Source organism: Theropithecus gelada, chromosome 12, assembly GCF_003255815.1.
Source record: "Theropithecus gelada isolate Dixy chromosome 12, Tgel_1.0, whole genome shotgun sequence".
NCBI lineage: Eukaryota > Metazoa > Chordata > Mammalia > Primates > Cercopithecidae > Theropithecus > Theropithecus gelada.
The window spans coordinates 94,579,667-94,594,680 of NC_037680.1; the positions used below are offsets into that span (position 1 = coordinate 94,579,667).

At 46.9% G+C, this 15,014-nt stretch overlaps 1 protein-coding gene across 1 annotated transcript in view; it reads right to left on the reverse strand.

Annotated features, from left to right (window-relative positions):
• Nucleotides 1-15,014, reverse strand: part of TNS1 (tensin 1) — a 204,111-nt gene that overhangs the window by 166,511 nt on the left and 22,586 nt on the right. The window contains exon 3 of the mRNA XM_025404235.1: nucleotides 12,706-12,743. Within this exon, the coding sequence (XP_025260020.1) occupies nucleotides 12,706-12,743 (38 nt within the window). The remainder of the gene's footprint in view (nucleotides 1-12,705; nucleotides 12,744-15,014) is intronic.

Sequence of the window (15,014 nt, forward strand, 5' to 3'; positions counted from 1 at the left end):
TGTAACTCCTCTGGTCTCTCAGATGCAGCAAACCCTTGTGTGATGTTTACACAGCCCCAGAGTCAGAAACGCTGAAAAATATGAGACCTTTGGGGAGCCACATTCCAGGAAAATGAGAAGCCAGTCACAGCTCAGTGTCTCCTCACCCCCAGCCTTGCCCCTCCCTGCTATGGGGAGCAGGCTGCGTGTGTGTGCATGTGTGTGTGTGTGTGTGGGCGCATGTGTAAGGAGAGAGACAGAAAGAGAGAGAGAGACTCAAAGATGTCAGGGGAAGTTAAAACTTCTTGCAAAGTTGTTATAAAGCAAGAGGAAGTAGCTTCTCCCCCGAAAACCTGCCTCATCCTTGAACCCATCCCCAGTGAAGCTGAAGCCAGAAGAACAGAGACCAGGGAAAGCTGCAACTTCCCCAGGGCCTGCATCCAGTCAAGTTGAAGAGGCATTTCCAGGGGCAAACACGGGCTTCTCAAGTGCTGCCAGGGACTCCAGCATCAGATGTTGAAAAATAATGCAGATCGCTAGGTCTAACCCCAGATGCACTGAGCCAAACTTGAGAGGGCAGGAGTATGCTGAACAGGCTCACCAAGCGATGCTGAGGCTCACTGAACACCTCGAGGGAACACTGACCCATCGCTCTCCCCTAAGCAATGATAAAGTCAGAAAATCATGAAGTCACAGCTGTGGGGAGTAGAGGCTGAGTGTAGAACAAGAGAGGTCCCTTGCTGTACTGAAATCTATCAGACATTAGAGCCAGACTCTCAGACCTGAGCAGGAAGCCCACATCACTGCCCGCTGGTTGCATAACTGGTGTAAGACTTTCCCTTCAATGGCCCATTTGACAGTGTGAACAATCACATCTGCTTCATGTGTGGTGTTACAAGGATTAAATGAGAAGAGTGTCAAGTAGTCACCATGCAGGGGATACTTAATAAACAGTGGCTATAGGCCATGCACAGTGGCTCACACCTGTAATCCCAGCACTTTGGGAGGCCAAAGCAGGCAGATCATGAGGTCAGGAGATCGAGACCATCCTGGCTAACACGGTGAAACCCCGTCTCTACTAAAAATACAAAAAAAAATTAGCTGGGCGTGGTGGCAGGCGCTGCCTGTAGTCCCAGCTACTTGGGAGGCTGAGGCAGGAGAATGGTGTGAACCTGGGAGGCGGAGCTTGTAGTGAGCCAAGATCGTGCCACTGCAGTCCACCCCGGGGGACAGAGTGAGACTACATCTCAAAGTAAATAAATAAAAATAAAGATAAAAAATAAACAGTGGCTATAAGCAAAAGCAAGGAAAAGGTAAATTCTTTGAAAAGATCAACAAAGCTGGCAAACCTTTAGCTAGACTGATTAAGATTCAAAGAAAGAAGACTCAAATTACTCAAATTAGAAATGAAAGAGGGGACATTGCTACCAACCTTACAGAAATAAAAAGAATTATGAAGAAATACCATGAAGAAATCAGACAACTAAGATAAAATAGACAAATTCCCAGAAAGGCACAAACTACCAAAACTGACGCAAGAAGAAATTAGAAGTCTGAATAGATCTATAATAAATTAAGATATTGAACTGGCAATCAAAAAACTACACACAAAGAAAAGCCCAGGTCCAGATGGCTTCACAGGTTTAAATGTTCTCCACAAACTTTTAAAGAAGAATCAATACCAATTCTTTACAAATTCTTCCAAAACATAGAAGAGAAACAAACACTTCTGAAATCATTCTATGAGGCCAAAACCAAACAAAGATATCACAGGAAAAAGAAAACTACCATCCAATATCTCTTTTGAATATAGATGCAAAAATTCTCAACAAAATGCTAGCAAAGTGAATCCAGAAACATTTAAGAAGGAGAAATACACCATGATCAAATGGGACTTATCCCAGGAATGAAAGGTGGTTTTAACAACTGAAAATCAATTAATGTAATATACTGTATCAATAGACTAAAAAAACAAAAGCCACATGATCATCACTAAAAGAATTTGACAAAATCCAACACCGTTTCATGATTTTAAAAGCATTCAACAAACTAGGAACAGAAGGAAACTTCCTCAACCTGATGAAGGGCATCTATGAAAAACCCACAGCTAATATCATGCTTAGTCATGAAATATTGGATAGTTTCCTCCTAAGTTCGGGAACTAGACAACGATTTTTGCTCTTGCCACTTCTAGTAACATTGTACTGAAATTTCTAGTCAGGACAATTAGGCAAAAAATGAAATAAAAAGCATCCCGGTTGGAAAGGAAGAACTAAAACTATACTCACAGAGGACATCATCTTGTATGTAGAAAATCCTAAGGAATCCTTTAAAAACTATTAGAACTAATAAATAGTAATGATTGTAAGATAAATCATCACTACACAAAATCAATTATATTTTTATATACTGACAATGAATGATCTAAAAATGAAATTAAGAACAACTCCATTTAAAACAGCATCGAAAAGAACAAAATACTAAAGAAAAACTTCACAAAAGAAGTAAAAAATGTATACTCTGAAAATTACAAAATATTGTTGAAATAAAGAAGATATAAATAAATATAAACACATCTCAAGCTCATGAATCAGAAAACACAAAATTGTTTTTTGGTGTTTCTTGTTTTTTGTTTTGATTAAAGTCTCACTCTGTCACCCAGGCTGGAGTGCAGTGGAGCAATCTCAGCTCACTGCAACCTCCACCTCCCGGGTTCAAGAGATCCTCGCACCTCAGCCTCCCGAGTAGCTGGCATTACAGCTGTGCACCACCATGCCTGACTAATTTTTGTATTTTTACTAGAGATGGGGTTTCATCATGTTGGTCAGGTTGGTCTCGAACTCCTGACCTACCTCAAGTGATCCACCCACCTCGGCCTCCCAAAGTGCTGGGATTACAGTCATGAGCCCCCACTCCCAGCCTCAAAATTGTTAAGATAGCAATATTCCCCCAATTGGCCTACAGATTCAGTGCAAACCCTATCAGAATTCCAACTGGCTTCTTTGTAGAAATTGACAGGCTGATCCTAAAATTTATTTAAGGGACATAGAATAGCCAAGATAACCTTGAAAAAGAATAAAGTCAGAGAATTCACACTTCCCAGTTTTGAAACTTAATACAAATGATGCCAAGATCATTCAGTGGGGAAAGAATGATCTTTTCACCAAATAGTGCTGGAACAAATGGATAACCACATGCAAAACAGCATTTACCTTACTTCACACCATATATAAAAATTGACTCAAAATGGATAAAAGACCTAAATGTAAGAGCCAACTGTAAACTCTTAGAAGAAAACAGGGGTAAATCTTTGTGACCTTGGATTTGGCAATAAATTCTTAGATATGAAAGCAAAAGCATAAGCGACTAAAGAAAAAATAAAATAGACTTCATCTAAATTCAAAACCAGCTTTTAAGACAACCAGAGAATGGAAAAAAAATCAGATCATATATTTGACAAGGAATTTGTATCCTGAACATATAAAGAACTTTTACAACTCAGTAATAAAAGACAAATAACCCAATTTTTTAAATGAACAAAGAATGTCAATAAACATTTCTCCAAAAAAGATACACAAATAAAAAACACATGAAAAGATACTCAACATCATTAGTCGTCAGGGAAATCAAATCAAAACCACGATGAGATATCACTTGACATCCACTAGAATGGCTACAATCAAAAAGTCAGATAATAACAAGTGTTGACAAGGATGTGGAAAAATTGGAACCTTCACATATTGCTGGCAAGAATGTAAAATGGCACAGCTATGTTATGGGTTGAATTATGTCCCTCACAAAAGATGTGCTGAAGTCCTAACCCCCAGCACCTTTTTGGAAGTAGGGTCTTTACAGATGTAATCAAGGTATAAAATGGGGTCATGAGGATGGGCCTTAACCACCTATGACAGTTCCTGATAAAAAAAAAAATTTGGACACAGAGACACACAGACACAGAGGGAAGATGATGTGAGGATACAGGGAGGCCACCATGTGAAGACAGAGGATGGGTGATGCATCTACAAGCCAAGGGACACCAAAGATCGCTAGAGACCTCCAGAAGCTGGCAAGAGGCAAGGAAGGGCCCCTGCAGGTTTCAGAGGGAGCACAGCCCTGCCAACACCTTGATTTTTGACTTCCAGCCTCCAGAACTGTGAGACAATACATTTCTGTTGTTTTAAGTCACCTAGTTTGTGATACTTTTTTAGGACAGCCCTAGAAAACCAATATAAGCTATTGTGTAAAACAGCTGAGCAGCACCTCAAAACAATAAACATAGAGTTACCCTATGACTCCACAATTCCACTCCCAACTACACACACCCAAGAGAAATGAAAACAGATGTCCACACAAAAACCTGTACATGAATCCTCATGGCAATATTAGTCATAATAACCAAAAAATGAAACAACCCAAATGTCCACCAAATGATGAATGGGAAAACAAAATGGGCTACACTCATACAATGGAATATTACTCAACCATAAAAAGGGAGCTACAGCATAGACATACCTTGAAAATATTATGCAAAGAAAAAGAAGCCAGTCCTGAAGTCCACAGCTATGAAATCGTCAGCAAATATATAGAGACAGAAAGATTAGTGGCTACTGATTGTTGGGGTGGGGTGGGGGAGAGATATAGGGATTAGGGGTTCAAGCTAAAGGGTACAGGGTTTCTTTCCGAGCTGCTTAAAATCTTCTAAGATTGACTGCAGTGATGGTCACATAACTCTGTGATGCTGCAAAAAAAAATCATTGAATTGTATACTTTAAATGCGCATATTGTATGGTATGTGAATTAGTTATACCTCAATAAAGTTGTTTAAAAAAAAAAAAAAAAACGGGAAATTAAGCCCTCAACCCCAGGAAGCACTATTAAATACATGGTATTGGGCTAGCGCTGGCCAAGAAGACAAAGGCAGGGCTTGGTCTCCAGAAGCCATAGACCAATGGTTCTCAAATGTGACTGCAAAGGAAGTGCACATGGGAAATGTTATTAAAATAAACTTTATTATGATATAATTTACATACAATAAAATGCATCCCTTTTAGGAATAGAGTTCAACGGGTTTTGACAGGTGCACGCATAATTACCACAATCAAGATAGAGAACATTTCCATCCCCCAAGGAAGTTCCTTCACACACCTTTGCAGCCGATCTCCCCACCACTCCCAACTCCAGGGAACTACTAACCTGCTCTGTCACTAGCGATTTGTCTTTTCCAAAATGCATTAAAAGGAAATCACCCAATATGTGCCCTTTTTGTGTCTGGCTTCTTTCAGCACGATGTTTTAGAGGTTCATCCACACCGTTGCGCATAGATCATTCCTTTCTATTGCAGTGTAGTATCCCACTGTACTATGACATCACAATTTCTTTATCCATTCACCTGTCATTGAATATTAAGGTTCGTTCCAGTTAAGGGCTATTGGAAATAAAGCTGCTATGAATATTTGTGAACAAGTCTTTTTACAGACATGTGTTTACTTCTCTCATATAAATATCTTGGAGTGGAATTTCTGGGTCATACAGCAAGTGTATGTTGAATTTTATAAGAAATGGACAAACTGTTTCTAGAGTGGTTGTACCATTTTACATTCCCACCACTGGTTACCACTTTTGAAAATCCCAATGCCCAGGTCAGGTCGTAGCCAAAACAAATTAAATCAGAATCTCCAGGGAGTAGAATACAGACATTGGTTTTCTTAAAGCACCCAAGTGATTCTAATGTGCAGACAAGACTTCAAACCACTGCTAGAGATATCAGGGGCCATACAGCAGGTAAAGAAGCAAAAGATACATTATATTTGCCTATAGAATTTCCTCACTCTTCCTTGATAATGGAGAGAGAGAAAAGAAGGAAAAACAAAAGCAATGTCTATCTAGTCTTCACACCACTGCCCACAGAAAACTTTGTTGATCTCTCAGATTCTCTCTACCTTACAGGAGGTAGAAGGCCAGAAGAATACAAAATAATAAACACATGTTAGCAACTTTTTAACAAGTGAGTTTTGAGCTTAACATTTTAGTAGTGTTACCATTCCCAGCACTCACAAGAGCTCTACAAGATAAATACTGCTAGAATCACCGTGTTACAGATGAGGAAGCTGAGGCCCAGAGAGGTTCAGTAACTTGCCCAAGATCACACAGTTAGTTACTGATGCAGCTGGGATTTAAACTTAAGCCTGTCTCCAAAGTCAAAGAGCTTAAACACTCCACTAAGCTCAGAGCCATCGATGGGTCCTGGGGCCATGAACCTCCTCCCACCCAGGTATTTACGCTAGCAGGAGAATACAAGCCTCCAGCCTAACTGTAAAAGAAGGCTGCAGGTGTGTTTACAAGACTAGCAGGAAAGGTAATGTGCAATGAGACTGAGAGGTGGGGGTTAATTATGGGATTTCCTTTCCTTTCAAGCTTAAAGGATGAGATTTAAGCTCTTTTGGTACAGGGGAGGAGACCAAGTTGTTGCTGCAGCCTCCTCCCTCCGCCTCAGTTGGTACTTGGGACAGGAAAGTTACAGGGCCTGGAAAGAGGTAACAGAGAGCTAAGGAAGGAAGCCAGTGGGTAAGAAAGAGCCACCCAAGAGGCTGAGGCCTGGGCCATCTGCCTGCCCAGCAGCTGCCTGGTCTTTTCACTGAACTCTTGTCTTGACCTGCAGTGGACAAAGAGCATTTGGCTGGAAGACGCTGCTGTTGTCAACTGAAACTGCTATTTCAAAACAAGGAGTGAGGATCAGCAGGGAGGAAAGCATTTTCCAAAATGTATCCAGGGGCTAGGGGAAACTGGGTGCTTGCCACCCAGGAACTTTCTGTACTATCCTTTGCAACTTTTCTGTAAACCTAAGGCTATTCTAAAATTAAAAGTCTACTTAAAATAATACATATATAAATAAAACTTATTTGAAAGTTATGGAGTCATACAGCAGGGGACAGAAGAGAAAAGCAAAATGGAAGAAAAGTTGCTATATACACACAGCACATGTGCTAACATAAAAGTGGAAGGTAGGCAGGGTGTGGTGGCTCATGCCTGTAATCTCAGCACTTTGGGAGGCCAAGGCAGCCAGATCACTTGAGCCCAAGAGTTCAAGACCAGCCTGAGCAACATGGTGAGCCCCATCTCTACAAAAAGTAAAAAAAAAAAAAAAAATTAGCCAGGTATGGTGGTGCACACTGCAGTCCCAGCTCAGACTCGGGAGGCTGAGCTGGGAGGACTGAGGATGGCTTGAGCCCATGAAATCGAGGCTGCGGTGAATCGTGACCACACCACTGCACTCTGCCCTGGGCAACACAGTGAGATCCAGTCTCTGGAAAAAAAAAAAAAAAAAAATTGGAAGACAAGTCCTGGGCCATTCATTTTAAATCCTCAACAGGAGAGAAACAACTGGGGACTGATAAGGATCCCAATGAGGGGTAAGGGTGGGAACTAAGGGAGACTGGGAACTCACTTCCTTCAGGAGATGTAGTGGGAGGGCTGGAGAATGGGGTTTCCATGAACTACAGTAAGATTCCTGGCTCTGACCCAGGTCCCTCTCTTCAGTGTCTGATGTTTTCACTCTTGTTCTCTCTCCTCACCTGCTCCCTGCCCATTTAACCCAGAGCAGACCAGAATCACATCCAAGGCCCCTATGCCAAGGTGCCATTAGCCAAGGTGGGCACCGTCATGGGGCCTGGATGTTGGATCTGTACAATGGGGCCACTGTGAGCCCTGCCCACCTCACAGAACTACAAAGATGAGGGAAAACATGTTGTAGATTACAAAGTTCTGTGTAGAGAGAGGTGACTAAGGGTTCATAGCAGGTCTGCTCCTAACAGTCCCAAACTGGAAAGAACCCAAATGGCAATCAACAGTGGAATGGATAAATACATTGTGGTTTCTTCACATAATGGAATACAACATAGCAATTAAAAAGAATGAGCTCCCGCAACCCACAAGAACACGATGAGCCTCCCAGACATAATGCTGAGCGAAATACGCCAGACACAAAAGCAAACATACTGTGTGATTCCATTTCAATGAACATTCAAGAACAAGCAAAACTGATCTCTGATGATACAGATAAAGATAGCAATTACCTTTGGGGCATATTGACTTGAAGGAACATAGGGGTTGCTTTTTGGGTGCTGGGAATGTTCTAGATCAAGATCTGGTTCTCATGTATGTACAAATCTATCAGAATGTACATTTGAGTTTTGTATAATTGAGAGTGTGAATCATACCCCAATTAGAAAAAGGAATATGATTAGAATTATTATTTGGAGCACCCTCTGTGTCAGAAGGTAGGAAGGCTTTTGGGAGGGGTATTTAAAGTGATTTTGCTGCTACTTCTCTCCTGCTTTCCTTCATCCCCTCAGCCTCTCCCCAGAAAGGAAGGACTTGTTTCTCAAAATTCCTTTGTTCCATCCTTCTATCCCTTTATTGGCACTCCTACTATGGACTAGGTACTATTCGGGAAGCTGGGGTGGAACCCAGCTCTCAGCCTTCCGATGCGCAATCAACACATAGATAACATTGACTGTGAGCTGGCACTGAGGCTCTACCTCTACCAGCAGGAGCATTTTCTCTCAAGCATGTCCAAGTGGCAGAGAGCTGGGCACAGAATATCTGTGATTCTTTCCAGGCTTTAACTATCGTTCCAAGAAAGGAGAAAGGTGCCTACTATATGCCAATGTGCATTTAATCCTCTGCAACCCAGCTCACATATCTGGAAAGCAGCAGGGGTAGAGTTCAAACCCAAGTAGGTCTGATTCCCGTACCCTGCCCTTCCCAACACTCCCATGGCCTCCTAGCTGCCAGGTCTGCATTGCCCTGTCTCTGGGCATCTGTAGTGTCACCCTCCAAGATGGCCCCCACTGATTCTTGCCTCATGGTATTCAAGCCCTTATGTAGATTCTTTCCACACTGAATAAGGCTGACCTATGTAACCAATAGGATATTGCAGAAATAACAGTGTGTCTTCCAAGGATAGTGTATAAAAGACATTGTGGATTCTGCCTTGCTCTCTCTTGAATCATTCATTCACTCTTGGGAAACCAGACACCATGTTGTAAGGACACTCAAGCAGCCCTATGGAGAGGTTCGTGTGGCAAGAAACTGAGGCTACCCGGCAACAGCCAATCCCAACTTGATAGCCACATGACAGAACCACCTTGGAAAATGATCCTGTAGCCCGTCAGGCCTTGAGAAGACGGCATCCCCAGCCAACATCTCAACTGCAACCCCATGAGAGACCCCTAGTCAGAACCAGTCAGCTAAGCCACTCCCAACATCCTGACCCCTCAAAACATTTATTATCATGAGATAATAAGTGTTTGATGCTATTTTAAGCTACTAAATCTGGGGGCCATTTATTACACCATATCACTCCATATACATAACACAGCCCCTGTCAGAACCATCGCTTCGTGCTGCAGGAACAGTCTGAGGGTGGTGTGTGAAGGCATTAGGAAGCAGCCACTTAGCGGAGGAGTGGCTAGAGCAGGCTGAATAGGGAAGGATCAACATCAGCAAGAAACCCCAAGTGCATGGTGGTACTATGAAAGGAGACCAAGCAAAGCTGAAACTCTGGAGCCATCTTTCCTAGAAATTTCTCACACATCTCATCTATTTCAGTAAGTGAAACCATGTGCACCCAATTACTCTGGCCAAAACCTGGGAGTCATCTTTAAGCCCACTCCCACTCTCACACCCAACATCCGACGGCTCAGTGAGGCTCCAGCTCTCCCTCAGAAGGCATCCCAGACCCAGCCCCTCCTCACTGCCTTTCTGGCGAGCACCATGGACTAAGCCACCAGGCTGTCTCGAGTAGGCAACACCAGCGGCCTCTTGGCCCATGTCCCTACTCCCATCTGGGTGTCTGCTCAAGGCCAGAGTGGCCTTCTCAGAGTGGAAATCCAATCACATCCCTCAGGCCCAAACTCCCCAGCACTCACTACTCTCCAGCCCTCTTTCAAGTGTAACAAGCTCCTCTCACCTCAGGGCCTTTGCACCTGCTCTTTCTCCTCCCCTACATCATCATCTGGGTCCCACCTCACACAACTCTTCCTCCAAGGAGTCTTCCTAGGCTACCTTAGCAGAATTCTTCTCTAACCCGTTGCTCCAGCTCATTCACTTCAAAACTTGCTTGCCTATTTAGTGCCTGTCTCCCCTATTGCAAGACCCAAGAGGGCCAAGACCTTCTCTATCTGTTCACTTGGAACAGCGTCTGGCTCATGGAAGGAGATTACTAAACATTTATTAATGCATCCTGCCTAGAAGCAGGGGATGGACAAGATGACCTCCAAGTTGACAAGGCTATAAAATCCACAGTATAGAGCTCTGCTGTGGCTCTGTGGCTCCCGCTGCCCTTCCCAGCAGGAGAAAAAGGCAGGGCAGCAGTAAGAGCTGTGGTTTCAGGGAGAGACCCACCAGCTGGGTGGAGCGCTCACCACCAGTGGGTCCCATTCCCTATAGAGGAAACTCCTATACAAAGCCCATCTGTCTCTCTGGTTACTGCCCTGCCAGTATACCCTCTCCTCTACTTAGGTGGCCTCCTTGAGCAGGGCAGAGCAGGACTGCTGCAGCCTGGTGCATTCTGAACCCCCAGCACACGTGAGACTCCTGAAGTAGGCTATGCCCCCAAAAAGTCATCTTTGGTATTTACCTGCTCCCATGCACAAGGCTACTGCATGACAAGGGGCCATCTGTCACATCTTTCTGGGCCTCTCTGGGCCACCCATCTCCCCTAATCAGATCCTCACTGCCCGTAAGTTTATCCCATTATCCTCCCTAAATGTATCCTGCTGCTGTCAAGAGATGGAAAGAAAAAGGAGGAGTGGCAGGCAAGGATGGAGAAATGCATGCCAGTAGGCAGTGAGGGACGAGGAGAAGGAAGCACAAAGGCCCAGGGACAGAGAGCAGGTGAAGAATTACACTGGGACACCTTGAGGATGTCACTCAACCTGGGGCGCCTCAGTTTCCTCATCTGTAAAACAACAGGATCTTTTGGCCAATGTTTTATGCTCTAAAGGAATTAAAAGAACAAAGTCTGATAATGCGTGTGAAATGCTGTCTAAGATCCAAAGCACTGTACAAATGTCCATTGCTATTAAGAGAAAAGGTTGCAGGAAGGGCAGGAAGAAGGGGTAGATTGGGGAGGAGCAAGAAAACTGGAAAGTTCTGGTGTTTAAGGCAAAAAAAAAAAAAAAAACTCTGCTCTGGATAAACAGAACAAGGAGGGAGGTGGAAGGAGAAGCAGAAACGTACTCTCTCTCCAGGGGAGAACAGGCTGAGGGAGGCCGCAGGAAAGCAGAAGACAAGGGAAGGGGCAGAAAACTCACTGCATGGAGGTACCTGCTGCAAGCCAGGCCCTCCGCACCTCTGCAAGGGGAACATTCCAAGCTGGAGTCTACAGATGGAGACGCCCTCCAGCAAGGTCTGTGCTTGGCTTAAGTAAAGTTTCTTTGGAGGAAGATTCCTCCCAGACCTGCTTGATCCATCAGCACCCCTTCCCCAAGGTGACACTTGTCCCTCCAAGTTCCCAGCAGCTGAGCATCAGTCACGACATTTTTGAGCACCCACCCTATGCCAGGCACTGGGCTGGGCACTTCACATACATTATCTCATTGAATTCTCATAACAGCTTTAGGAGGTAGGCTTCTTATTCCCATATCCCTGAGGATGAAACAGAGGCTCACAGAGGTACATACCTTGCCCAAGGCCACCCAGCTAATAAGAAGCAAAACATGAAATGCACCAGATACAGGTCCCCAACTGCTCAATGAATGCTCCTTTTGGAAGCATCTTCTTCTACTCCCTGAACTCCTTGAAAGATCAAATATGAAGAGCAAACGCAGGGAGTGAAAGGGCAAGGAGGGTTACAAGCAACGATGGGAGAAGGTGCAGACATTTGCTGCAAGCGAAAGGCAAGGAATGCCGTTTCCACCCCCGACAGAGCTGAGCCATTGGACAGAACCATTTCCTTCCCAAACTCATAACCCATCTTGGTGCGGATCCCCCACCCCCTGTTATTCCAAGAAGCTGATATATGACTCCTGGGTCCAAACCTCAGTGGATACATCAGGGGCTGAGCCAGCCTGGCCAACCAGGGCCCAGCAATCCCTCCAGTCTTCTTGCCTCAGTTTCCCTCTCCCACCAAGACCAGCCAGGAAATACTCACGGGGAAACTGAGGACCAAAAGGAGACCTGGCCAATAAAGAGGAAGGGACAGTCTCTCAGGGGGTTCCAGACCAACCAATCCTGACCCCCGACCTCATTCTCCACTTAGGCCACACACTGGCTTCTCCTGCCCTGGGGGTCCTGTGGCTGTAGACACTGAGGTTTTCTAGTTGGCCAAATTGGGCCAACTGGGGCTTTGCACGGCCCGGGGTAACCGAAATGGATCCCCTCCCCCTTGCCCTCTCCCCCTTGAGAACGAGCAGAAACACCTTGGAAGGCCGCTCCCTCGGAGCTCGGTCCCCACCAGACACCCCCAGTAACCGCCCAGATTGCGCGCCGCGCCCCCAACTCACATCCCTCGACTCCCCAGCCTGCCCCTGCCCCCGCCCCCGGGCCTTCGCCTTCACCTTGACCTGCGCCCGCTCCCAGGCCCAGGCGCTTTGCATAAACAAAGAGAGGAGGAGGGACGCCCCGGGCACCGCCCCCGCCCCGCCGGCGCCCCCGCTCCAGTCTGGGACCCCGAGCCAGGCCTGTCCCAAGTCCTCCCGGGCCCGCCAGCCCGCGGCCCCTTACCTTGGCCTGGCATTTCCGATGACAGGAGAAGCTGCAGACTGCAAGAGAGCGAGACACAGAAAGAAAGTTTTAGCCGCGAGGTATGAAATGGAAACTCCGCGAAATCTCCTCCCACCCCAGCCCGCAATCCGCGCTCGGGAGGGAAGGAGGGAAGGAGGGACGGAGGGAAGGAGAGAGGGAGAGAGGGAGGGGACGGAGGGGAGCGGCTGCCGGGCCTGCGGGGCGGGAGCGCCCGGGACTGCGGACCCGCGGCCGGGGAGGCAGGGGGCTCCCAGCGCCAGAGCCTCCCCGGGTGCGGGAAGGTGGGGGGAACAAGGGGGAGTCCCCCACTGGACCCCTGCCAGGGGCAGAGGTAGCCCGGACCCGGGCCCCACGCCAGCCCCACCAAGGAATAAGGGGGGCCTTCTCGCCTTACACACACACCAGGCAAGCAGACGACATCGCAAACCACAATCACACTTACTCTGACCCAGAGGCAGACACACAGACCCAATTCAGAATCCAGGGGAGGGTCCACGCGTATACACATTACACACACACACACACACTCACCCAGAACCACTCCCACCCATCCATACATACATCCGTGCACACACACACAGCGTCACACACAGATTCATCCAAGAAGACCCCTGACCCAGGGCACCAACACACACAATTTTGTGGAACACCCTTAGATGCAGCCTGACACAGATTTGTGAATACAGACATGTGAACAGATGCTCACATAAACTTCATGTGCATGACTTGAAACACACACACACACACACACACACACACACACACACACACACAGGACTTGTTCTTCTTCCTATTACCAGAAGCTGGAATCAAATTTCCTATAAGGTTCCCAAAGCCTGGAATGTCCCCAGCCCTGCTGCCCCACCCCCCAGGGCTCTGGGACTCCACCAAGGGATTTGGTGACCTCCCTGCAGATCTCATGGGTGGGTGAGGGGTCTCCTGGGTTCTGCACTGCTTTGGGTCTTGTTGGCTGCCCAGGACCTGCTAAGGCTGGGGGGTTAGGAACTCTGGTTAGAGAAATGGGGAGGGCGAGGTAGGGGAGTGCCCTGACTCCAAATCCTCACAGCCACAGCCCAGGACCACAGCCTTCCACCTCCTTCTCCTAGATCTACTGCACCCCACCCCCTTCCAGCTTTGAACCAGCCTGATTCTCAGCAGAGGGCAGAAAGGGAGGTTGAGGCACAGACGAGGACCAAGAGCAGCCCAAAGAGGCTCCGGGGTTCCCCACACTAAGGCTTCTTCTGGTTTGTCTGAGGCAGAAGGGGCTGGGAATGGGGAAGAGGGAGAAGCTGGGAGGCACACTGGGTGGTGCCTGGAAAGGGACCTTGGCCACTGTCCCTAACATGGGATCTTCTCTCAGAACCTAGTCCTGGCCCAGCCCAGGCCTGTGACTCACCGGTGCTGAGCAAAGCTTTCCTGACCCCACCAGCCACCCAACCCAGCTCAGGGACATCTCCACCCTGGCCACAGCAGGACATACTCCCCGCTCAGCCACACAAGCGTTACCATCCCTCTGACCTTTCTGCTTCTCCCTCTCCCTCAGCACCCCCACCAGCCCGGGTAGCAACTCCCTCCCTTCGCAAAGGTGTTCCCTTTTGGATAGCAGCGGCCTCTCCTGCCCCACCCCATCCAAATAGAGGAAACTTCCCCTTTGTGGGTCTGACAATGTATGCTCCTTTCTGGGGGACCTGCCTCTCTCTCTCTCTCTCCTACACACACACACACACACACACACACACACACACACACACAGAGAGAGAGAGAGAGAGAGAGAAGAAGAAGAAGAAGGAGAAGGAGAGAGGGAGGGAGGGAGGAAGGAAGGAAGGGAAGAAAGGGAGGGAGGGAAGGAAGGAGGAGCCTGGTACACAGGCGAGGCTTAATAAATGTTTGCTGAGTTGGACCTGTCTGAAGATCTCCCCTGAGGTTTACACACACCCCCATTTAGTCATGTCCCCCCCACTCTCAGATCGTTCCTGAGCTGTAGACCGCCACCTCAACGTCTCATGTCCAACCAAAAAGGAGTTTCTAAGTATCCACCCAGTCTAGACATGAGGGACACAATAGGGGCCGGACTCCACCTCCCTCCAGCATGCTCCACACTCTGACAGTTCCCAGAGTGCCTCAGGGCCTTGGCACTTGCTGTGTCAGCTGCCTGGAACACTCCCCCTCACCCCAGCACTCCATCGTTCCCTGGACCGAATCCCTCTTATCCTTCGGGAATCCACCCAAAGTCATCTCCTCAAAGAGGCCTCCCCTGACCACTCAAATTAGAGTAGCTTTCCAATTAT